The 24,807-nt window shown below is 33.9% G+C and overlaps 3 protein-coding genes across 4 annotated transcripts; 2 read left to right on the top strand and 1 right to left on the bottom strand.

The window, feature by feature from the left end:
* Positions 1-75: 75 nt before the first annotated feature.
* On the bottom strand, positions 76-4,287 carry LOC102578321 (uncharacterized). The gene is made up of 7 exons (XM_006349313.2): positions 4,026-4,287; positions 2,612-2,711; positions 2,373-2,493; positions 2,154-2,275; positions 781-902; positions 543-702; positions 76-459 (listed from the first exon to the last, which is right to left on the bottom strand). The coding sequence occupies exons 1-7, from the start codon at positions 4,150-4,152 to the stop codon at positions 345-347; spliced, it is 867 nt and encodes a 288-aa protein (XP_006349375.1). The 5' UTR covers positions 4,153-4,287; the 3' UTR covers positions 76-344.
* A 2,280-nt stretch (positions 4,288-6,567) lies between these two features.
* Positions 6,568-15,041, top strand: LOC102606314 (importin-4). The gene is made up of 21 exons (XM_006349312.2): positions 6,568-6,945; positions 7,605-7,737; positions 8,645-8,781; positions 8,881-8,926; positions 9,189-9,401; positions 9,540-10,043; positions 10,121-10,255; positions 10,341-10,556; positions 10,637-10,726; positions 10,805-11,052; positions 11,138-11,226; positions 11,552-11,592; positions 12,389-12,419; positions 12,495-12,617; positions 12,702-12,919; positions 13,038-13,133; positions 13,247-13,359; positions 13,504-13,639; positions 13,728-13,832; positions 14,075-14,399; positions 14,655-15,041. Exons 1-20 carry the CDS (start codon positions 6,671-6,673, stop codon positions 14,273-14,275), a joined length of 3,150 nt encoding a protein of 1,049 aa, XP_006349374.1. The 5' UTR covers positions 6,568-6,670; the 3' UTR covers positions 14,276-14,399; positions 14,655-15,041.
* A 3,285-nt stretch (positions 15,042-18,326) lies between these two features.
* LOC102605971 (putative transferase At1g60990, chloroplastic) lies at positions 18,327-23,461 on the top strand. 2 transcript variants are annotated; one of them, XM_006349311.2, is made up of 12 exons: positions 18,327-18,561; positions 19,162-19,263; positions 19,508-19,541; positions 19,943-20,016; positions 20,107-20,172; positions 20,268-20,332; positions 20,474-20,561; positions 20,668-20,733; positions 21,848-22,013; positions 22,210-22,293; positions 22,369-22,496; positions 22,810-23,461. In XM_006349311.2, exons 1-12 carry the CDS (start codon positions 18,361-18,363, stop codon positions 22,978-22,980), a joined length of 1,245 nt encoding a protein of 414 aa, XP_006349373.1. In that variant the 5' UTR covers positions 18,327-18,360; the 3' UTR covers positions 22,981-23,461. The 2 variants fall into 2 exon arrangements, with proteins under 2 accessions (XP_006349373.1, XP_015165039.1); XM_015309553.1 differs by lacking the exon at positions 18,327-18,561 and having other exon boundaries at positions 19,175-19,294.
* Positions 23,462-24,807: the final 1,346 nt, after the last annotated feature.

Here is a 24,807-nt window from a genome sequence, read left to right as displayed (position 1 = left end):
TCTGATAATAATTCACATGTGTTCTTTTGCCTCCCTCGCGATTTGATGGCTTTGCAGCAATCTGACAATTGCATGTTCAGCTCAAGTAATGTAAAGTTGGATTAGCAATATACAAGCACCACTGATACAGTACAAACAAGGCTCACCCCTCCACACATAATCAACATGCCACAATTTCTTTTATATATTAACACGTGATTTTTATACATTGTTCTTTCTGATGTACGGACAAGGTACCAGAGTAGTTGTTTTCCGACACTTGATTTAGCCTTTTTCCCCCCTGTTTATAGTTAAGCTAAAAGAGTTTTTGTGTCAATGAAATGACAACAAGTTCCCTCTCCTCCTCAATGGGATTCCTCAACTGCGACACCCGAATAAGTACAAGTGAGACTATCCACTGCTGCTCCATTTTCTTTTGTTTTACTCCAAGATATTCTCCAACTTTGAAATAAACTGATCCTGTAGGAGAGTGAAATGGAATCATGAATGGCAAGCTGAAAGTAGAGATTCAGAGAGAGAAAGAAAGATGCATGCAACTGTACCTATTTGTTTCAATGTCCCTTTTCGCAAGCATTAATGTCAAGAAGACAGGCACCATTGCAGCACATAAATGTTTGACTGTGTGGCCACTTACAATATGATAAGTCCAGTTGTAGATTCGCTTATCAGCTGCTTCTTCAATCTTCGCTAAAAGATAAAATCCTGCATTATGCAGAAAAATGTCATTTTACATGCTGTAGGAATGAGGTCACAGAACCAAGAGGACAAAATAAATCAAACCTGCAGCCCACAGCCAATAAGTGGAATGTGTGTACATCGGAGGTAGCAAAATAGCCATGAGTGGGATGGCTAGGCACGGTATAAATTGCACTGCCGCATAAGGACGGAGATCATCAAAGAACCTTCAGAATGAAAATGTACAATCACACAACAGTTTAAGCTGAAAAAAATAAATGATCTCAAGTAAAAAGCTCCAGTTATTTACTACACAGATCTACACCATCCACTCCCCTCTAGCACACTTAGAAAATGAAAATGCAAGAAAAAGCAAAATCACATCCGATATATCATAATTTTGGATAAATAAAAACCGGAACTCAATTCAATAATCTTCCTAATCCTAGCTCCGATGGTTCTTCCAAGCTGAAACTCAAGGAGGATAGCTGGTTCCTAGTGAAGACACCTCTTAGCCCTATAATCTTACAATCTGTAAGGACAACATGATTGCAGAGATTAGCTCAGTTTTTTTGGAAAGCTGACACAGGCGAAGGAGTTGAACAGAGGAGTAGATTCTCCCTTATGGAAAGTGGAAAAAAACCCAGGTAAATTCTCAGTAAAGGAATGCTATAATGTTCTGACCAACACAGTAACAAGGGAACTTGGAAAAAAATCTGGAAAGGGAAACCTCAGAAAGTAGCTTGTTTTCTTGGATAATCACATATGATGCACTGTCTTATACTACCCTAATACACCTATTGAAAAGGGTACTTAAATATTTTTGAGAAAGAAAAGGGGACTTCAATATGTGCAGTAGATATAACTTATGCAAAACCAGTGATGAGAACTTTAAGCATATTCGCATTGTTCTTTCAAGTGGCAGTTTTGGTGTTTGTTTCTGAACCTTTTTGGTCATGGTGGGTAATGACTAAGGATGTTAGGCACTCCGGTAAGTATGGACAGAATATAAAGAAACCATTGAAATCAACATGGACGATGGTACGTCGGTACCCTTATGCACTCTATGGATCATCTGGAAAGGAAATACAAGTGTTTTGAAGGAAGATCTGAAGCTAAACAAAATGTCAATATAGAGGCTTACAAATTTTGGTATTTGGTTTAAATGCAAAGGATATATGATTTTGACAGTCTGATGAACTTCAGAACGCCTAACATACTCGGTAGTCTACTATTATGTAATTTTGTAATATACCCACTTGGTGTTGCATTTTTGAGCAATGTAATTGTCTAAATTATCTAAAGAAAGAACGAAAAGAAGGAACATGGAAGGAGAGGACCCTCAGGGAATATTATATATCCAAGGATACACTCTGCAGTTCTTCAACTGTTTCTTTTTTCTTTAAAAAGTGACTTTTTTGGGGTGGGAGGTGGGGGAGGGAGGAATTTATTAGCCATTGTTGAAATAAGATGCTTACCTCCAATACATAATACTTACTACACCAGCAAGAATCAATGGAATGAGAGACACAGTTCCCTTTCTCTCATCTATTCTTTCAATAATAAAGATACCAATGATAGACGTAAATGCAACAGTCATCTACAACAGTAAGAGACGAGGTGTCAAAAATAGGCACACAGAAAAAACTTCAATAAATAACAGTTTGCTCCTAGCATTTAGTACTTAGATAACCTACTGGCAATCTGTCCCACACAAGACGAGCATCATTTGGCTTGAGATGATAGTATGCAGACCCAAAAGCAACAGCTGCCACACCAATATAGAAGCACGTCCAACCCCAAAGCTCTCCTTGCAAGCTTTCGATGCACATGTCAAATGGAATAAGCTTTAAGTACTGGACAAATATACTAGAATACAGAATCACAAAGTCAAAGCCTTAACCATCATCAAACCAGATATATCTCAACAATTTACCTCAATTTGAAATAGTTACCATGATGGCAAAGTACAAGACCTATCAGACCGATCACAAGAAAAGGGAAATTTGAGACCACATTCAGTGCATTGGGAATCCCTACATAAGAAAACAAAGGCATGAAAAATTCAGCAGCAAATTCTAAATGCATATATACCCACCAGCTAGCCAAGTAAAATGAACTGATGACATGAAAACAGGACTAGCAACATTAAGTACACGATTAAAGGTAAATCTGATATTACATATTGTGCAATCTTAATTAAGGTGAATTTCTGTCATAATGGAATTCGAACTTGTTAAATTTCACTGCATTGAAGAGCAAAGAGACAGAATATTTGCTATTTTAGCTCAAAAAATTACCAAATCCAAGTGGACACTTGTAAGATAAATCCAATAACATAATCAAGGACCTAGCTGTTTTTGGTTATTGATAACCTAGAGTTCAATTTGTGTCGCATAGTTACATAGTGGACAAAAAAAAAGAAGGAAAATTAAGTGTAGGGACAAGGGAGGAGATTATACCAAAGGATAGTTCACATTTGTCAATCAGTTAATACCTACACAATTGGGGCTTATCTGCAGAAACAAATCAATTTTAGATAGTCCCATCTAAGTTCACTATTAACCTTTAGGTACTTTTTGTGAGAACTATGGACACTATCAAATAGTGAGAAGTCTAAAACAAATTCTTTTATATACATTCAAACCACTATTGCTCATATTGCTCTTTATCAAGAAATCATAGAAGCTATACATGGGTTTTCTCGAGCCTATTTATATAGTACCTAACATAATTGTATGATACCAGTGGGAATTCGGACTCTCCTATTCAGTTAGGTCCATAATTCCAGAATTTATACACAAATTTTGATCGATAAACATAAGTTTTGCAATCATATGCTTCAGTGAAAAATCAGAGGAAAATTCAGCATATAACAGAGAGAACACAAGCATTCTGCTGCTTGCTTTGTCCTCCTGAGTATCTACTAGAAAATTCTTCATTTTCTTGTTCTTGTTTTCCATGAATCTGATTTAACCATGTTGTCACAAGCCCCAATCTCAGAAGTCCCAACTCCGAACAAGAAAATCATCATAATTATCATTATTTCGACATGAGATAGAGATACAAAACCAATTGAAAAGATAAATATGTTACTGGCATTCATCATTCAGACCTAAAATTAAAACAACTCACATACATTTAACCATATTTTGACACTGATAAGTTCAAGAAGACTCGGAAGCAACTAGTGAACCAAGAAAACTAAAAAAAAAAAAAAGCAACAACAGCCAATTCATGAATCATAACCTAGAACTCATAACAAAATCGCAAATTGAAAGCAGAAGATCCAAGATTTTAAAGAAATAAAATTCATACTCCAAATTACTAATATTTAATGATGCTTATACCAAGAAACTTGCGTTGATCGGCAAAATTATGATATTCTTGAGACTGAGGAATTGCTGGAGTAATAATCATGAGCACTATGAAGCAGACGATTGCAACTCCCCATGCCCACACACTTCTCTTCCTCATTTTCTTGGCGTTAATTGTGCCCTAATTGTGATGACTGATGATGATGCTCAACCTCTCTTCTTCACAGAAACTTTTTTCAACGGAAGGAAACTTCTTCGCTAAGTCGCTTTTTACATCCGCTTAATCCATGTGAGTTTTGAGATCTTCCTGTTAGAGCTGTTTATTTAAGAAAATCGGAATTTTATTTATTTATTTCCCGAAAATATTCTCCTCTATTTTGGTAAAAAAATAAAAAATATTTCTGATTCATATTACCTGTCGTATTTTAATTTTGCACCTTCCTTAGTATAATTGGCATACAAGGTGTGTGACAATGAGGAAACACCAATGAGTGTAAAGTAACTAGAAAATGTTTTTGGGGACTCTTTATTGAGTTATATGCATTTTATTATTAAAATAAAATATTAAGTGTATATATTAGTGGGTATAAATTGTAGTAAAAAATGATTATTAATTCTTGTAACTCTTAAGGTCATTAGTTTGTTGTAACTCATATGACCATTGGTTTCTTATAACTTTTATTACATTTATCTACCCATCATTCTACTTGTTGATTATATAGAAGACTTTTTCACCTATCAATTGAAATTTATTTGTGGTACATTACACCAACAAATCGTTATAAAAAGGTGATAAGGATCAATTGAAAGAAATAACAAAACACATGTGGCATTATTGAAATCCAATCGAGTTTCTGAGCAACAAATGACTTGTGATAATGTGGTGACAAAAGTAAGTGATTGCTTTGAAACAAAAATTGAGGGGGAAGTTGTAAGACGATTGTCTCTTACTTTCTTAGTAAGTACATTTTTTTTTATTGTGGTTGCTCTATATGCATGTTCGATGAGAGGACCATCTTGTGAAAAAAACACTTTAGTAAAAGATATTTCTTCCTCATTGGTGGTGAAAAGAAAAGTTAAAGTGTTTAAATAGAGAAATACTTATACTAGTTGTTAAAAGGGTTGGAAAGAGGGATCTCTCCGCACAGTCATCTCTAATTCGGATTTGCGCGACTCGTATTTAAAACATCTTTCCCGTTTTATTTGAATTTCCCACCATTGGAGATGATTGTTCTGAAAGGTTGTAACTTTCAGGAACAGTCATGACCGTTTGGAAGGTTGCAAACTTTCATGAATGCTCGTGTGGTTTTCTGATATGTTGCAACCTTTCCTCAGACTTTTCATTTACGAATTTTCTGAACTTCTTCTTCCTCTTCTACACAAATTCATTATTCATGTACTTTATTGTCGTTGAGTGGCTCGCTAACACCATTGTTTTGGGTATCAATACACTGGTGAATAAAATCGTTCTATCATGGGAGGATATATTCCAATTCAAACCTAGGATACTAGAGAAGAATAGTTCTTTAAGGGGACACTATGCATTCAGTGGGCTCAATTTCCTTTATGTTTCATATGATTGTTACAGATTCTAGTATGTTTTACAGGTATTAGTTTCTATTAATTAATTTTTGTTCTTCACTGCGTGATTTAAACTTTGGAATTTACTGCTTCTGCAAAGTTTTTGTTATCAGTAATATTGGTTTAAAAATACAGATTGCATAACAATTAACATATAACTAATTCATATTATTGAGTATAATGTTTTTTTTTTTGTGATTTTATGAAAGTAATTAAAATTATATTACATTAGGATGTTGAAATGAAATATGATCCGCAATTTCAATTTGAGTATGACAAATGGACCCTATTGGGGTAGAAGCTAAATCAATTTTGTGGAAATACAATTGATTGGGCAACCTAATATGATTACAACGTCAAATGAAATAATGAATTTTTGTGAAACAGTTAAACGTCAATTTAATTTAAAATTATGCATGCATGCAGTTGAAATGTTAAAGCGTATAATATATAAATTTATTTGAAAACATGTTATTCTATATCAGAGTCCAAATAATAAAATCCAACAAACAAGCCATTAAAGAAATATAAAATTAATTACAATTTGAGTTTTGTCTAATATGAAATATATCCTTCCTCCTTCCTTATAATAATAAAGTAACTATTGATAGTTTGATATGATTCTTTTTACATGTACATTTTTTTCAATATTTCATTAGTAAATATAAATTAAAGAGCGTATGATGAAATTATTAAATACTAGAGATTAAAATTAATGCCTTAATGTTTATTTGTACGTAATATGAAATTTTAAATTAAATAGTCATATAAATATTTCTAACAAATCTTTACTTGCCAACTAAATGTAAATATTTCTTTTAAGAAATCATTAAAAATCCAATTTTGAAAAAAAAAAGAACATTTAATTTGGTGCCAAATCAAGTTGACGCATGCCGACGAAGTTCCCGGCAATGTAGACAAGCAAAGCCCCGTCAGCACTCAGCCCCACAATAATAGAAAGTCACAATATTCCCTTGAGTTTTCTCTTCAATATAATAAACCAAAACCCTCAACTCCCGCCGCAGGGTTTCTCTCCTCCGCACTCCGCAGCCGCTTTCACCCTTACAGAAAAGCTCGTAAGGATCGAAGAGAGAGCCATGGCGCAGTCACTGGAGCTATTATTGATTCAATTTCTGATGCCTGACAATGATGCTAGAAGACAAGCTGAGGATCAAATAAAGCGTCTTGCAAAGGATCCTCAGGTGGTTCCATCACTGATTCATCATCTCCGTACTGCCAAAACGCCTAATGTTAGGCAGCTTGCGGCGGTACTTCTCCGTAAGAAGATCACTGGTCACTGGGCTAAGCTATCTCCTCAACACCGTCAGCTTGTGAAACAGTCCTTAATTGAGAGCATCACTATGGAACACAGGTCCTTTGATTCATTTCTCTCACTTTTTAGTTTCAACTGCACTAGTTTTTTTCCCGTATTCAGTGCAGTAATTGCACGATACATTTTGCTATTTATTGATGATCTTGTGAGTATATTTGCCGCAACTAATTTTCTAGGCGCTCTATGGAGGTTTGCATGCGCTTTTGTATCCGCATCTTTTTTCAAAAATATTACTTACTCTATAAAGTCTGCTGGACTAGAATGAACCGAGAGTTCGGACAATTCTCCTATTCTTTTTGAGTAATTCAGTTTTCTCTCGTCTCTGAGAATGACTTTCTGATCACACTATAGAGTAAGATTTTGCAGGACTAAGAGACTTTTTGTTGTGAAAGAGTATTTTGACTGATGAAGTCAATGTTGTTAACTGATTATTCTTATAATAATGGATAGAAGAGTCACTGATTTTCAAGCAAGCCAATTATAACAGAGTTGTACTTTCTGTGGTAGTTTATTCAATGATACACATGTGTGCTGTCTGTGTGAGAAAAAAATTTAGATCACACAACCTTTACATTTATTTTTTTCCGGAGATGCATTGAATTGCCTTACTTAGAAGCTGTTACTAGGCCTCCAATGGAAGTTTGAAAAGATGATATTTTGCCTGCAAATTATACTGATCTAATGTGATCATTTTTCAGCCCTCCGGTGAGGCGAGCTAGTGCAAATGTGATTAGTATTGTTGCAAAATATGCGGTTCCAGCTGGAGAGTGGTCAGATTTGTTGCCATATTTGTTTCAGTGCAGTCAAAGTGCACAAGAAGATCACAGAGAGGTATCCTATGCTTGATTGTCATCACATGTTTTAGTTAGATGAACACTTGATATGGTCCCTTTCTTTTCAATTACTACGATGTAGCTTCTGGGTTGGCATAAAGGATTGGTTTCTTACATGCTACGCAAAAATGTTGATTGCTGTATGCCAATAAAATTCCTTGCAATTGCTAGATTTTATCATTCCAAGGCTATTATAGAAGTATAGTGATACCCTTATGTTACAATTTCATTTAACCATTTGTAAATGTCAAGTATATCCCTACCCTCTCGAAAATAGTACTAAATTTTCCCCTCAGACAGAGTATGCCACTTCATACTGAAAATTCAAAGTATTTGGTAGTTTCAGCATACTGGTAGCTTTTTTCTGAATTCAAGTAACACTGAGGTAGAATGCCTGTTAAACCTTTGTCAGTTCCTTTTATCTTCCCTAATGAGGAACATTCGATAGAACTAATGAAAAAAAGGGATTGACGACATGTGGCTGTGGAGTGCCCAATTGGGAAGTGAGTATAAGCCATCAAAATGAAACATGTCACTGTCATTTTTTTTAATGAAAAGGTAGAGAACTGTTGTCAGTTTTGTCACTACATCTATAAACAGGCTGAAAGAATCGATTCAGCATAAGTTTGTGTGTTTTGAATTCAATCTGCCATGATCAAGGTTTCTTAATTAATACTAATTGTCTGCGTCAGCCATTTTAACTGTTCTTGTAACCTCTTTTGCGTGAGCATCCGTTAATCATTAATCCATGTAAAGAAAATGTTGTTGTCATCAATCTTCCCCTTCCTTTGGATTGGTCATTGGGATGATAATGATTTTGCCCTCTGTCCCACCTTCTGCAATTACCTGTAGGATTATGTATTTTAGTGGACTGATGGGTTGTTCCATTGTTTTGATGATGCAAGGTGGCTTTAATTCTTTTCAGTTCCTTGACTGAAACTATTGGGAATTCTTTTCAACCATATTTTGCTGATTTGCAATCATTGCTGCTCAAGTGCCTTCAAGACGAAACAAGTAATCGTGTCAGAGTTGCCGCTCTCAAGTAATGTTTGTTTGGAATCTTTAGAATTGTTGAATTTCTTGATCCAGAAACTACATATTACAATTCCTAACCGCAAGTGGAATTAAATCATGTTAACAGGGCAGTTGGATCTTTTCTAGAGTTCACTCATGATGAGGCAGAAGTGGTGAGTATGGTTTGTTCATTATGCTATCTTATGGCTCATGCAGCTTCTCCATGTTTCAAATTATTGTAACTTTTTTTTTAAAAAAATGCATAAATATTGTTTAGAGCAAATGTGGTGTAGAGACGGGACATTGGTTGAAACTGTTAGGATCACATGAAATCTTTTTGAGCCTTGAGAATAATTAACAATGTTTGTAAGTTTTTAAATATCTTAACTGCCATTTTATCCTGAGAATATGTCTGCTCCTGTTTCCTACCTGCAGATCAAGTTTCGAGAGTTTATCCCTAGCATTTTGAATGTGTCAAGGCAGTGTCTTGCTTCAGGCGATGAAGATGTTGCTGTGCTTGCTTTTGAAATATTTGATGAGCTAATAGAATCTCCGGCACCTCTACTTGGGGATTCAGTTAAAGCAATAGTTCAGTTTTCTCTTGAAGTTTGCTCAAGTCCAACTTTGGAGTCGAACACACGGCATCAGGTGGGAACATGATATGGTTACAGCTTAGTGAAACTGTTGGTACTCGGATGATGGGATGTTTGCACAATGTTTTTGCCTGTTCGACGTCTGTTACTGGTTCTCAAGTGTTTTACTTTGAATTGTTGGTTCATTTTTCAGGCTATTCAAATAATCTCGTGGCTAGCAAAGTACAAGGCAAATTCTCTTAAAAAGTACAAGCTAGTAACACCAATTTTGCAAGTTATGTGTCCATTGCTTGCTGAGTCTACAGACAGGAATGAAGATGATGATCTTGCTCCAGACCGAGCTGCTGCAGAAGTAATTGATACCATGGCTCTAAATTTGTCTAAACATGTGTTCCCACCTGTTCTTGAGTTTGCTTCTTTAAGCAGTCAAAGTCCAAATGGGAAGTTTCGGGAAGCTTCGGTTACTTCTTTAGGTGTCATATCTGAGGGTTGTTTGGAACTTATGAAGAACAAACTGGAACCTATCCTACACATTGTCTTGGGGTCTCTGAGAGATCCTGAACAAATGGTGAGAGGAGCTGCTTCATTTGCCTTGGGCCAATTTGCTGAGTATCTGCAGCCTGAGATAGTTTCTCACTATGAAAGTGTCCTCCCATGCATTTTAAATGCTGTAGAGGATGTATCTGATGAAGTTAAGGTACAAACATGCTAAGAAATGGTTAAGTCCTTCCACTGGTGCCTATTTATTCAAAAATGGTTTTTGTTCTTGTGCAGGAGAAGTCTTACTATGCATTGGCCGCATTTTGTGAGAACATGGGTGAAGAAATTCTTCCTTTCCTGGATCCTTTGATGGGAAAATTACTTGGTGCTCTCCAAAGTAGCCCTCGTAATTTGCAGGAAACTTGCATGGTAAGTTTCTTTTCAGATGCTTAAAAATAGTTTTAGTCTGAAGTTGCGTCACCTTGTGACAATGTATTTTCTCCTTTTATTGCAGTCTGCTATTGGTTCAGTTGCATCTGCTGCTGAACAAGCATTTGTGCCCTATGCTGAAAGAGTTCTAGAGTTGATGAAAGTTTTCATGGTGCTTACAAATGATGAAGACCTCCTTTCACGAGCTAGGGCTACTGAATTGGTTGGGATAGTTGCAATGTCTGTTGGCAGGACAAGGATGGAACCAGTTTTGCCGCCTTTCATTGAAGCTGCAATTTCAGTGAGAAACTTTATAAGCTCTCACATTTAGGATTGCTTTCAAATTTACAAACAATTCTTGATAGGTTTCGATGCTATCAGGGTTTTGGTTTGGAGTTTAGCGAGCTTCGGGAATACACTCATGGTTTCTTTAGCAATATAGCGGAAATTTTAGATGAAGGATTTGCTCAGGTATCACTGATGATTGGATTTTTATACATTACATGCTGTTTTTACTTCTATAACCTCCTTCTTTTTTTTTGGAAACAGTACCTTCCACATGTTGTTCCTCTGGCATTCAACTCCTGCAACCTAGATGATGGTTCTGCTGTTGATATTGATGATTCCGAAGAAGATGAAAATGTTCATGGATTTGGCGGTGTGTCATCAGATGATGAAGCACATGATGAACCTAGGGTTCGTAATATCAGTATAAGAACTGGTGTATTAGATGAAAAGGCAGCTGCAACTCAAGCCCTTGGCTTATTTGCTTTACATACAAAGGGTTCTTATGCACCGTATCCTTTTCTCAATACATACATAAAGCTTATCTTGTATGACATTGATGCTAATGGTTTTCTGGATTCCTTAATGTATTTCAAGTTACTTGGAAGAGTCATTTAAGATTTTAGTGAGGCATTCTAGCTATTTCCATGAGGACGTTCGAATGCAAGCCATTATTTCTCTCAAATGTGAGTAGCAAGGGGCTGCTTTCTCTGTTGATTTTTTATCTTAATGTTGGCATTTTGCTGTATGAATGCTTGACCTGGGGTATATATGTTTGTATGTTGTATAACATGTCAGTCTGTCTATAGCTATTTCATTTGTTATTACAAACTTGATTTTGAATATCTCTATGTGATTAGTATATAGGGTTTATGATATAAATATCTGATACTTGTTTTTACTTTTAAATACTGTGGTAATTTATAAGATGATGCTATTTTATTTTCAAATTTACTGTTGCAAGCTAAAGCTAGTCCATAAGTGCTCTTTTCTGGATCTCTTTGATTGCAGATATTTTGATAGCTACACAAGCAGCATTGCAAGGTCATAATGTGAGTAATGATCTATCTCCGTCCATCATTGTTGTATTTAGTTTATCATTTATAATTTTGCATGCAGTTGATACTTTTTGTTGATCGGCCTTTTCCAATGGATGTTTGACAGCTGTAAAGTTCTAGTGATGCATCTGCTGTGATAATTTATGAATTTTCATATTTGTTGTGTCAATCTGCCGAAGATTTGTGTGAATCATATGTTATTCTTAAGTAGTGCTAGAGGTTATGTGCTATAAGCCTGATACGCAACACATTTTTTCTCTGTTTTTTTCCGACGGGCTCTTTTTGAGTTAGTTTAAGTTTGCTTAGCTTTCTCCTTGCTATTTCTGCGTTAAAACTGAGGGGGTTATCTAGATTACAAAAATTTTAGTAGAGAAAACCCACAAGGCTCAACAAAGATCCTAGGAATCTATATGTGGTTAGTTTGTATTGTTAGAGTGTTCCATTTCCTTGACAGCACCGTCTTGCAAGACCTTTACTTCAAGAACTGATCCCCACCCTCAAAATAAATGTAGAAGTTGAGGTATTAAATGACTACTTTTTGTGCTATTAAATATGCAGTGATACTGTTAAAGCTTGTAGTAATGCATCACAAGTCTGGGATAGAAACGAGCATCTAAAACTCATTTAGTTTAAGTTGAGCCATTGAAGTAATTGTGCTGCCTTAGGCTGAAGTTCACACATTTTCCGATTTAATTAGCATGTTCATATAAGCTTTCAATGAAATGAGTGTGATGTATGATAATATCTCTGATGTTAATGACTGCTTCATTTTTTTTTCCCTCTTTGGCAGGAGGGAATGACAAAGACAAAAGAAGTTCTTGGTATGATTTATCTTCTTTGTGTCAGTCATATAATCTGTTACAAATATATCATTTCAGTGTTTTTTTGCTTTGCAGATACTGTGATGAAAATTTATATAAAGACAATGATTGAAGATGATGACAAAGAAGTTGTTGCGCAAGCTTGTATGGCTGTTGCTGACATCGTGAAGGATTTTGGTTACATGGCTGTTGAGCCCTGTAAGTGTGCACACTTTAATTCCTTCAGGTCCTCCAGTCATTAAAATTAAATTTAGGATTAACTTGTTTTTCCCATCTTTATAGATATCACTGAGCTTGTTGAGGCAACTGTGGTTCTGTTACGAGAGCAGTCTGCGTGTCAGCTCGTAGAATCAGATAGTGAAGTTGATGATGACGACACTGAACATGACGAAGTGCTAATGGATGCTGTTTCTGATCTCCTCCCTGCATTCGCGAAGGCCATGGGCTCTCATTTTGCTCCAATCTTTTCAAAGCTGTTCGAACCTTTGATGAAATTTGCTGTAAGTTTGGGACCCCCCTCCCCATCCGTACAATTTTTTGGTCAAGTTCTTTTCTATTCTTTGCCTTAGAGATTAGCTTTAGTCGCAGTGTTTCATGCCATAACCTCTGCAATTGCAGAAAGCATCGCGCCCATCTCAAGATCGGACCATGGTCGTTGCAACCCTTGCAGAAGTGGCTCAACACATGGGTGCTCCTATTGGTGGCTATATTGATGTAAAATTTTGAAAACTGGTTAATTGGTTCTTTTCTTCTCCTCTCCAACACACACACACACACACTTTTTGATAGTTCTGCAACTGAATTGGGGAATATTAATCCTGCTTCAGACTGTGATGTCCCTGGTACTTAAAGAATTAGCTTCAGCGGATGCTACAAACCGAAGGAATGCAGCATTTTGTGTTGGCGAGTTGTGCAAAAATGGTGGTGATGCTGCTTTGAAGTATGCTTTCGGTTGCATACCTTGTTTACCATCTACTTCTGTTCCTAATATATGTTCTGAGTTTGTGGGGTTGTAGCCACTGATTATTTACCAGTTACCTTCTTTGTTGGCACATCTAAATCTGATTTATTCACTTTATTCTAGATATTATGGAGATGCCTTACGTGGCCTTTACCCATTATTTGGCGAAGCTGAGCCAGATAATGCAGTGAGAGACAATGCTGCTGGTGCGGTGGCAAGGATGATAATGGTTCATCCAGAGACAATCCCACTGAATCAGGTGGAGAATTTGACATTTCTATTGTTTTTGGCTTTGAAGGTTTCCCTCTATTTGCCATGGTCGTTATATGTTGTTATACTTTCTTTAGGTGCTACCTGTTTTCTTGAAAGTTCTTCCTCTAAAAGAAGATCATGAAGAATCCATGGCAGTCTACAGTTGCATATGCAATCTTGTTTTGTCATCTAACTCTCAGGTATTTTCATGTCTCATCTTATCTGTCACAAAGTCTATCGGAAACAGTCTCTCTACCTTCACAAGGTAGGGGTAAGGCTGCATACACAACACCCTCCCCAGACCCCACTTGTGGGATTACATTGGTATGCTGTTGTATCTTATCTGTCACGTTAGTTATCATTCTTGTTTCCTTTATGTCTTCATCTTCTGTGGAATGTAATATTTAACGCATCTTTACTTGTTTGTTTTGTGAATATACAGATCTTAACTTTGGTTCCGGAGTTGGTAAATGTTTTTGCCCAGGTTGCCATGTCACCTGTTGAAACCCCTGAAGTCAAGGCTCATGTTGGAAGAGCATTTTCTCACCTAATTTCGATTTATGGTCATCAAATGCAGCCTCTTCTGAGTAATCTTTCACCTGCACATGCTAATGCTCTCGCAACTATTGCACCTCAGAGCTGACATGTAAAGCGCCTTTGAGAAGAGCAAGTTTTATATATTGTGTTCTTGTAATATTTAATATTATCTTATTCATCGGACATGCATCCATGGTGGAAGAGCAGCTAATTAGGCTGATCGCGTCCAGGTATAGTCTTATCTAGACCATTGCTATCATTCTTCCTTCCAACTAAAGATGCAACATACATGTCATCGATTGGCAAGTCATATGTCATTATTTTAATCAATTATCTTTGTGCAAAGACAAGCCTGAGATATCTATAGTTCCATTCTTTTTTTCTCTAATAATGTTTCAGACTTTGAACAAATCATAAAAAGGATGTTTAGTTCTGCTTTCTTTGTCTATTAAAGGTAATTTACTCAAAATTTTGTTATTTTGCAGGCTTGCGTCGTTTTATTTTTTGGTCAGGTGTCAAAGTTTTCCATGGAGATGCAATATCTTCCATTTTGACATATTCTACAGAAGAGTTGTCTTTTCTTTCTACTTTCAGGGTGATGTGATGGAGGAGAAGGAGTGGGGTTTGTTAGCCATTTTTGGATTGTTTTATTTATTTGTTACCAAGTGTCAAAGAAAGAAACTAGGAAAAGAAAAGGCTGGTGGAAGTTATGTTGTGTGAGGTTTATTATACATAGTTGAAAAACTTCAGTGTGTATATCCACAATTCTTTGATGTTTAAGGTGGGGTTGCTGTATAATTTATGACTTGCTATTGTTTGGTACAAAATTTTGTTATAGTGAATGTGTTCAAGTTATAGGTCAAGTTTTTAAATCTTTTGGACCGAATGTGCTAATTAGGCCCAAGTTTGTTGATGGGTTTGGTCTACTGACAAGCAAAGGCGAATCTAGAGGGTATTGAGGGTTTATCCGAACTCATTCACTAAAAAATTATATAGAGTAATATGTAAGGTACTTCTTAAACTTTATATATATTCTCAAATTTTATATTTTTATCTTTTGGGATCTCTTAGTGAAGTCTGAATCAGCCTCTGAGAAGAAATCAGTTGAAAGCAACCCATATGGATCCACTTAAAAAAGTACTTCCTCTGGCTCTAATTATTTGTTTACTTTTGAATTGACACACCAATTAAGAAAACAATAATTGACATAGTGAGTTTATTATTTTACCACTATTAATTATGAAATGGATGAATTAAAAACTTAAGATTTTCAAGAAATTTTATCTTTTTCAAAGTAATTAATTGAGGGTATAATAGGTAAAAAAAATTGTCTTTTCTTGATTTGTCAAAATGGACAAGTAATTAGGGACAACTATAAAAGAAAAAATGGACAAGTAATTAGGGATAGATGGAGTAGCTTTTAAGTAAAAAATAAAGTCAAAGTGAAATGATTTTTAAGTTAAAAAATAAAAAGTAGGGGGGATTTACTTTTGATTTTTAACTTATTTTAAGTCATTTTTGTTTTTGGCAAACACTTTCTAACTTATTTTAAGTTATTTTTAATATTTGTCAAACACTTCTAGAAGTAAAAAAACTAACTTAAAAGCAAGTTTGACCAACTTTTAAGTCAATTTAAACACCCTCTTTTTTACAATAGTCAAAAAATCAAGAGAAGGGAACCTAGCAAAATATTTTAAAAACATAAAAGAAAAGAGAATGGCTTATGAAAAGAAAAACTCGAAAGTTAATGTTGTCCATTTACTGAATTATTTTTCAAAATTAATTTACTAGTTTTCTACGTATTTGCATCTTGTAGCGGAAATCTATAGTTTTGGCCTTCGAGTTATTGTTCATAATTATATAATATAATCAGATTTTACATATGAGATTTTATCGAGTTTATTATTACAAATTATATAACAAATAATTTTTTACTGGTATTGAAATTATGATGTGTTTCTTTTTTAAAGTAAACCTCTCTATATGCTATAACATAAATTATAGTCATCTCATATAAAATTAAGTTGTTAGCTAAAATACACTTCATTTAATTAACTATTTTTTAACACTACTTACAGTTAAACCTCTGTATGCTGTAACATAAATTGGAGTTATCTCATATAAAAATTAAGTTGTTAGCTAAAATATACTTTATTTGATTATTTTTTTAAACACTACTTACACATATCTAGAGAATCACAAATAGAAAAGGTTGAATTTTATGGTTTTATCCTCGCTTAGAAAATATTAAAATTGAAAAAAGAAGAAGTATATATATAATTTTCTTAATAGATATATTTTAGAACTCTGGATTATTCTACTTAAAATTTTATATTAATATATAAAGTTTTTTACAACAACATCTAAGATATTGTATCACAAATACATTACTAACATCTTATTAATTCAAATTAATCTTTACAATAATAATATCACTTAAATGCTTTATGTTTTTTTAAGAATATTATATTAAATATAATAGATATGAAAAAATTAGAGATGAGTCATATTAAGGGGATAATAATGAATTGTATATATAATTGAGTCGAATTTTTCTAGTTGAATTCTCAAATTTTATATTTATGTGTGAAAGCTAATAAATATATAACATGTCTTGTATATTAAACCCCGTACAAAAATGATTTCCTAGTTCAATCCACGGAGAAAGTAGGTCTACAGAAAATATGCAAGTTTTATTCTACAAAAGATTCTATACTCATTGATTAATAGATTTTAATTACACCAACCTTCTTCTTTTTTCCAGTAAAACACACTATTTTTTTTCTTTTTCTACCTTTAGTTTTAAAAAGCAAAAAATATTGTCAAGGAAATAAAAGTAAAACACAAAAATCGGAGCCTTTATTTTTCTTGTGTCATACTGTCATTCATTTTTATTTTTTTTTAATTTTTGAATTAATACAACTTGTTTCTTAGAGTCTGTTGGGAAAGTCTAAGTAATTAGATTTGATGTGATTATTATGGTAGTAATTATCAACCTAATAATTACACAATCGGTTAACTAAGATGACATGTTTGCCATAGTGTATTTACAAGTGTACTGTTTGGTTGCACAAGTGTTATCATAAGGTTATATTGAAAATTAAGAAAATAAAAATTAATTGTTTGATATTAAAATTTTATATTAGACAAATAAGGACCTTTATAAATAACATTAAATTTAATATTTAAGATATATGTTGCCTTTTAAAATGTATATTAGTAATTGATAAACATATGTTCTTAATTAATATTATACAAAATAATTGATTTATATTTTTTAAATTAGTATATTTTAATTAAATTAATCATAAAAATTAAAAGTTCAAAATTTCTATGAACATCATGAAAGGAATTGCATTTTTGACAAAAAAATTAATAGTATAAATATAATGTCATAAAATTATATAAATATTTGATAAAAAATAATTTAGATTTGCTGATACATTAGGTCTTGTCAAACAAGTTCAAATTAAAAGTTTGAAGTTACCGATAACCTACTAAAATTAAGTTGAAAGCAATTTTTTATCATACAATAATCAAAATACAAGAGAAGGTAAGCTAGTAAAATATTTAAAATTAACCAAGAAAAAGGAGAATGGCTTAGGAAAGGAAAGCTCGAAATAATGTTGTTCATTTTCTTAATTGTTTAACGAAATTAATTTACTAGTTTTCTTTGTCTTTGTAGTGGAAATTCTATCGTTTCGACCTCTGCATTATTGTTCATAATTATGTTATATAACGAAACTTTATTTGTGAAATTTTATCAAGTATGTAAATGTGGTATAAAAAATAAAAATTATATTATTATTGAAATTTTAATGTGTTTCTTTTTAAAGTAACATTTTGTCATATTTCATTTTGCATGATGCTTAAAAAATCATAAATAAGAAGATGATTTTTTTAATTTACCCCTTAAAAAAACTTTTTGGGTATACAAACAAATGTGAACATTTTAAAAAAGAATTATTTATAGGAGTAATATAGAAAATAATGATTAATATTTTCTTGATTTAATAAAGTGTTCAACTAATATAAAACAACTATATTTAGTATAATGATCAACTATATAATACTACAAAAGAGTATTATTAATTAGACGAGTATTTTCTATTTTATGAGATAGTATAAGTATTTATCTAATATGGGAGGGACCTATAAAAAGAAAGTGGGTGGTGTGAAATTCCAAGAGAGATGGCGTCTCTCTACTCTGCAAACTTGTTATTTCCTTCTCTTCTTTTTTCTTCATCTTCTTCTTCATCCGTTGTTACTCCACTAGCTTACCGGCCCTACGATGCGTCGCCGGCGAAGATTAATCGACGCCTTTCTTCTTCTTTTTCTTCTGCTGCGCTGCCATTCGATCTTTCTCCTCCTCCCATCGACCACGACCTCCTCGTAAGTACCAAATTCTTAAACTTGTTTCTTAGTATTCTGAGTTGCTAATTCTTGATTCTTGAAAGTTAACGTCATTCTGGGCTTTGATAAATACCAAATTCTCATGTAATCCAACTTGTAATTCTTGATTGTGGGCTTTGATAAATTCCAAATTCTTATAATTCTTAATCTTGAAAGTCAGTTGGCTATAGCATGTGTGAAGAAGACTGATTTCTTATAATTTTCCTGTTCAATGTACTATCTTGGGTAAAATTAATTGAACTATTTGGATTATCAATCCTAAAGCTTGAATTTTTTTTTCCTTTCTGAAAGAAAAATCAAAACAAATACTCCATGTAATGGGGTGGGGTAGACAAGCTTGTTGGTTATGGATGCCCCTCCACTCCATCCACCCTGCTTGGAATGTCTCACTTCAGTAGGCAGTTAGACTTTAAAAGACTTTTTTTCTGAACAATGAGGATATACGAAGGACATGTTGTTACGTCTGCTAAATGTTTCCTGATGAACAAGTGAAGGATGAGAGTCACTGACCTGATGTTTCTACATGCTTTCATTCTTGGTCTCCTTAGAGTTGGCTTGTTTAACTTTTTCTTCCTGCAGGATACTATGACAATTGCTGGGGCAAAGGTATCAGAAGATGGGGTAATAGGAACATTCGATAATGACGAGGAGGCATTAGATGCTGTTGAGAATGGTGTCGCGGTGTGTATCTAGCTTGATTCAGGTTTTCTTGGTAATTTTAGTTATTTTTTCCTGTTAAAAATTTCCCTGTCATATAAATTTCATCTGTTGATTAAAAGATGTGTTAATGGTCCAACTTTCCTATCACATGTTGTATAATTTACTGCGATATCTGGAATTGAGCCTGGCCTTGTAAGGGAACTTGTATACTGTTCAGCTTAGTCTTGCAAAGTGTGATCTGATGGTATCATTCAATTTGTTCTAGGTTGTGGATCTTTCACACCATGGCAGGATAAGAGGTAAATCCATCCACACATTTTCATTCTGAAAATGATTCTGTTTTTATTTTATAAGACACTCTAAGTTTAATCTGTGAATAATCTATTGACGTGGAGGAATAGAGGTTAGGTTAGTTTTTAATGTATCTTAAAGTAAGTCCATTATCCATATTATTCTTCTAATAAAATAGTAATTTCTTCCTACTTAAACAACTCTGTGGAATGTGGTTGTATGCTTATTTCCTAGTGCGAGTCATGTGGATAATGGATGTGAAAATTACTTTTTACCACTTGCTCTAGTGCTAGTGACGTATTATGGACTAGCTGGATATAAGTTTTTCTACTTCTTTGAATTGTTTTGGCGGCAACTTATTCATAGTTGTTATTTCAGCAATCTCTGTCTGTCTTTTCATTTCACACAGTTAGTGGAGAAGACAGGGTTCAGTTTCTTCACAACCAAAGTACTGCTAACTTTGAAACTCTTCATGAGGGGCAGGTATTGACTTGGTTTCCACAACTCTAGGTTGATGAAAATAGCAAACTCCACTAATGTTCTGCTTTTATATTTCATGCCTGGGAATTGTAGGGATGTGACACTGTTTTTGTGACACCAACTGCTAGAACCATCGATATTGCCCATGCCTGGGTTATGGTAATCCTTCACAGTTCCCTTACTGAGAATTGGTTTCTTGTGCCTAAGCTTTCATATGATAAGACTATTATTGAAGTGGATATTATATTTCACAGAAAACGGCAATCACATTGGTGGTCTCTCCAGTGACCAGGGAAAGAATAACTCATATGCTTAAGAAGTATGTCTGGAACTGCCATGCTTTTGCTCTGGATTGCTGCCGCTCTTGCTTACCTATGCTTGAATAGTTTTTTGGGGTCTAATCAGTTGTTTTACATTACTTACCTGCTGATTTAACAATATGCCATACTTCTATTCATAGGTACATATTCTTTGCAGACAAAGTTGAAATTCAAGATATTACCGAGCAAACGTCCTTGTTCGTACTAGTAGGGCCTACAAGTAACAAAGTAAGAACTGTGTCTAGTTAATCATCAAACAGGTGATAATATTTGTTATCTTTTTACTTCTCTTAAAAGCTACAACTAACTTTTGTATGTAATGGCTTACACACAGATAATGGAGGCTCTGAGTCTTGCTGACATAGTTGGACAACCATATGGATCGCATAAGCATTACAATGTAATTGGATACTTCCCTCTCTGATTCATCTTCTGGACAATGTTAACTTTCTCTCTTTATTTAGGTTTCAGTTTTCACCAAACTTCATGTCTTACTGAATCACCCAATTTAAAGTTATACTTATATATATCAAAAAATAATATGAACACCTGTTTGGTTTAGATTATTTGATACTCCTTCTAACCCATATTGTTTGATCTACTTACTATCTTAGTCTGTGCAAGATATAACTTCTTTCCTCAAATTGCAAAGGCCAACAATTATAAAAAATCGGATTAACATATCATGATATTACTTCCTATTGTTTTGTATTTAATGCGACTTCTTCATGCCCTTTTCACATCTTCCCACCAGTACACCAACTTATATGACTAAACTTATGGGTATAATAAATAATTCAAAAGTATAACATGTCATTCAAGCATTGTTCTCTTAAATTCCATTTAAATATAAGTCACGAAAAAGGGATCGAAGTGAGCATTCAATTAAAAGAGTTACTTAAGATTGGTAATAGCTCTGACTATTGATTCTTTTGTAACATAACCAAACAAGTAGTTTGATAATAAAAAGATTTAATATAAAATGGTGATGAGATTGTGTCAAATAATCCAAACTTGAACAATGATTTCCAATGTTCTTTTCTCTTTTTCAAAGAGACGCGATGGTTTTGAACACATTGAAATGTTCAGATTTCGTTGGGCCCTCTGTCATTTTTAGTTCATGCATCAATTCACCAAATTCTTACTTGCATTATTCAGAAACATTAATATCTATCCATTCATAATTAGTTGTTATTTCCAATTGCAACCTCTTTAGTCAACCTTGTGCTGCATTCATGTCTGTTCTTGTATTGTCAAATTCAACTTCTCAATAAAGAATATTTTACAGTTTCTCTGCCATTTGTCTGCAATATCCGCAGTTAATGTCCTTTCTTACCACTGAAATGCTTACTTGTTACCTTTTCTACTGTTTAGCTTCTGCTGGTGTAGTTGCTCTCATGTCCTATATGTTAGATTAATTGCAGTATCTTGAGCATATCGTCGTGCCTGAGTTTTCCAAGAAATAGGAGGATTAACATTTTACTTTTTCTTATGAAATTAATTAACATGTGAAGGTAAATGGAATGCCAATAACTGTGGGAGTGGGAAATATCATCTCTGAAGAAGGTTATTCACTACTTATGTCTCCAGCTGCTGCTGAATCGGTCTGGAAAGCTATTCTAGGTCATGGTGCTATCCCAATGGGTTCTAATGCATGGGAAACTTTAAGGATTCTTCAAGGTAATTAAAGACAATTTGGTTCTCTCTTTTTATTGTTAATATTCCAGGTAATATCTTCTGTTGAGATCATGATTCCAGTGTGTTCTGACCACCTGTTATGCTTTAGGTTTGCGTCCTCAAGTTTCGAGCAATCAACATCCTGTCTGATTTGATTTCCAATATTGATGTAGAAAGCTTTGTGTCTTAATTCATGCAGGAAGACCAGCTCCTGGTAAAGAGCTCACAGACGAGTTTAATGTTCTGGAGGCTAATCTGTGGAATGCTGTTTCTCTGAATAAAGGTTCAGGAGCTCCTATTTTTATAGTTATGTTTCCTTCTGTTTATGGTTTATCAAATATGATAAAATAAATTCCAGGGTGCTATAAGGGTCAAGAAACCATTTCTAGACTTGTAACTTACGATGGCATCAAGCAGAGACTATGGGGAATACGTGTCTCATCGCCTGTGGAACCTGGTAGCACTATCTCAGTCAATGGGAAAAAGGTTTGAGCTTTTCTGATTTTCCAATTGATTGTTTCAGTCCCTATTGTGATAGCTATAGTGTAACAAATTGTACCTTGGCACATTAACCCTATACATTGTTCTGTCTTGTAAATGAAATGCATCAAACAAAATTAATGCCTTGTGAGGAATCGTCTAAGATTACTATAATTGTGATGAATAGCAGCCAATACATGACATACACATCTAGTCAAGTGCATTATTGAAATCAAATCACCATTATTTTTTCTTTATGATCCTAGTAATGACCATTTGGAAAGAATTGCCAGAATGATGGTGCTATGAACTTTGGCAGGTTGGCAAAGTGACGAGTTTCACAACTGGTAAACGAGCATCTCAGCCCCTCGGACTTGGCTACATTAAGAGGAAAGCTGCTTCTGAGGGAGACAGTGTAATTATTGGTGATGATGTTGAAGGTACAGTGGTGGAAGTGCCTTTCCTCGCTCGTCAAATCCCTCCATCCTAGAGCTGAATATAGACAGCATTACCTCTCCTCTCCGCTACTCTGTATCAACAAATGTAGCATATGTGATATCATAATTTACCTTTGGCGTAACACCTGCTCTCTGGTTTGAGTGTTTTGTCCCGTTAATGGCTCTATCAAAAGCTAGACGATAGCGTCCTTGAAGACCCCTTAAAGTTGCTTACCAAATCTTTTGAGCCATTAACATTTTTGCTTCATTGAAGTTGCCATTATAGCCAACTACTGGCCCCTCTGTCCGCAGTCCTGAAGAAAGGAAATCAGGAAGCTAAGTGCTTTACCGGAGGTGAGTGGAAAAAATCTTCAGATGTAATAGAAGAATCTTGCCATAAGTATCTGCATGTTGATATTTGATTAATTATTGGGCATTGTCCTTCATTTGGTTCATATCATATGATGCTACGTGATTCTGCTGAGCCCATTAAATCTAAGACTCAAATTATTGAGAAACTATCAACTTTTGACCTCTTCTGTTGCAACTGATTATTGATAAATGTATTGTGTAAACAAACTAGCATAAGGCCATGTGGTACAACTTCTCAAAGTTGACCAGAATTAAATTATGATTTTAGGACAAGAGATGTTAGATTATATTACGTACAACGATAATCATTACATATATTCAAACATTATCCTTCCCCTCTCAGGGATTTTGTCATTCCCACTTCTCGGCTTGTTGATAAAGCAGTGTCACATAAATTGGGAGATAGCGATTATTTGTAGTTTTTTATTGTTTAAAATTAGCGTTGGAGGGTAAATCTTTCTCAGGAGAAATTCAGTTTGGAAAAGGCTCAAGTGAGATATTTCTTTCAGACTAAAGGATATGGTATTGTTTTCACTAGTAGCTAGCTATTTAGAAAGCGAACTTGAAAACTTTTGATGACTTTTATTTTTATTCTTCCTTAATATAATGTTACAAATTATAATAACAACTAACTATTAAACTCGTAGGCCGCACTTAATCAAAGAAGATTTTTAAATTTAATCAATTTCATCTCATTGATCCATTTCGCCATGGTTCACGATGGCTTGAAAAAATATTTATTTTTGTAGTTATATACAGCGATGTATTGATATTATATTAATATAGTTTAATTTATGTATTTTAACAAATTTGTTACTTTCTTCATATCCAATTTCAAGATTTGACCTTCTAAACTTTAATTGTCAATTCAAACATACAAATATTAAATTTTTTGAAATAAGATTTATTTATTTAAAAATTACGTAAAAGAATACAATAAATTAGAATATTTAAAAGAGATTTTAGTCGATTTTTTTAAAAATCTTAAAATTTCTTAGTATATCGTATAAATTTGAAGTTTTGAACTTTTTATGAGGTTATCATTTTGATGTGTTTCATAAAAATTGACCACTACCTAATTGTATAATTTAATTAGTACTCTAATTAGAAATAAATATGTTGTTTGGTTGGCAAGTCCGGGATAACTTATCCCGGGATTAATAATTAGTACCGGGATAAGTTATCCCTCCCCATGGGTGGTATAGTAATCCCAGGATAACTTATCCTGAGATAAAATAGGTAAATGACAAATATGTCCCTTTAAATCCTTTTTATACATCATTTTTTACATTTATGTATATTTACATTTTTTTGAATACCATGTATAATAATATTTACTACTCCTTATTTTTATGATAATTATACATATTTTTCTATTAAAAAATTATACTATATAAATATAATTTTTATTTATGAATTTATTTGACTAATTCTTATGTTTATTTTATTTTGATTTCTCATAAATTTTCTTCTCTTTAATAAACTTAAGAGGGAAGTTCTATTTTTAA

Source organism: Solanum tuberosum, unplaced genomic scaffold (assembly GCF_000226075.1).
Source record: "Solanum tuberosum cultivar DM 1-3 516 R44 unplaced genomic scaffold, SolTub_3.0 scf00105, whole genome shotgun sequence".
Taxonomy (NCBI): domain Eukaryota; kingdom Viridiplantae; phylum Streptophyta; class Magnoliopsida; order Solanales; family Solanaceae; genus Solanum; species Solanum tuberosum.
This window is presented reverse-complemented; position numbering and strand designations above follow the sequence as displayed.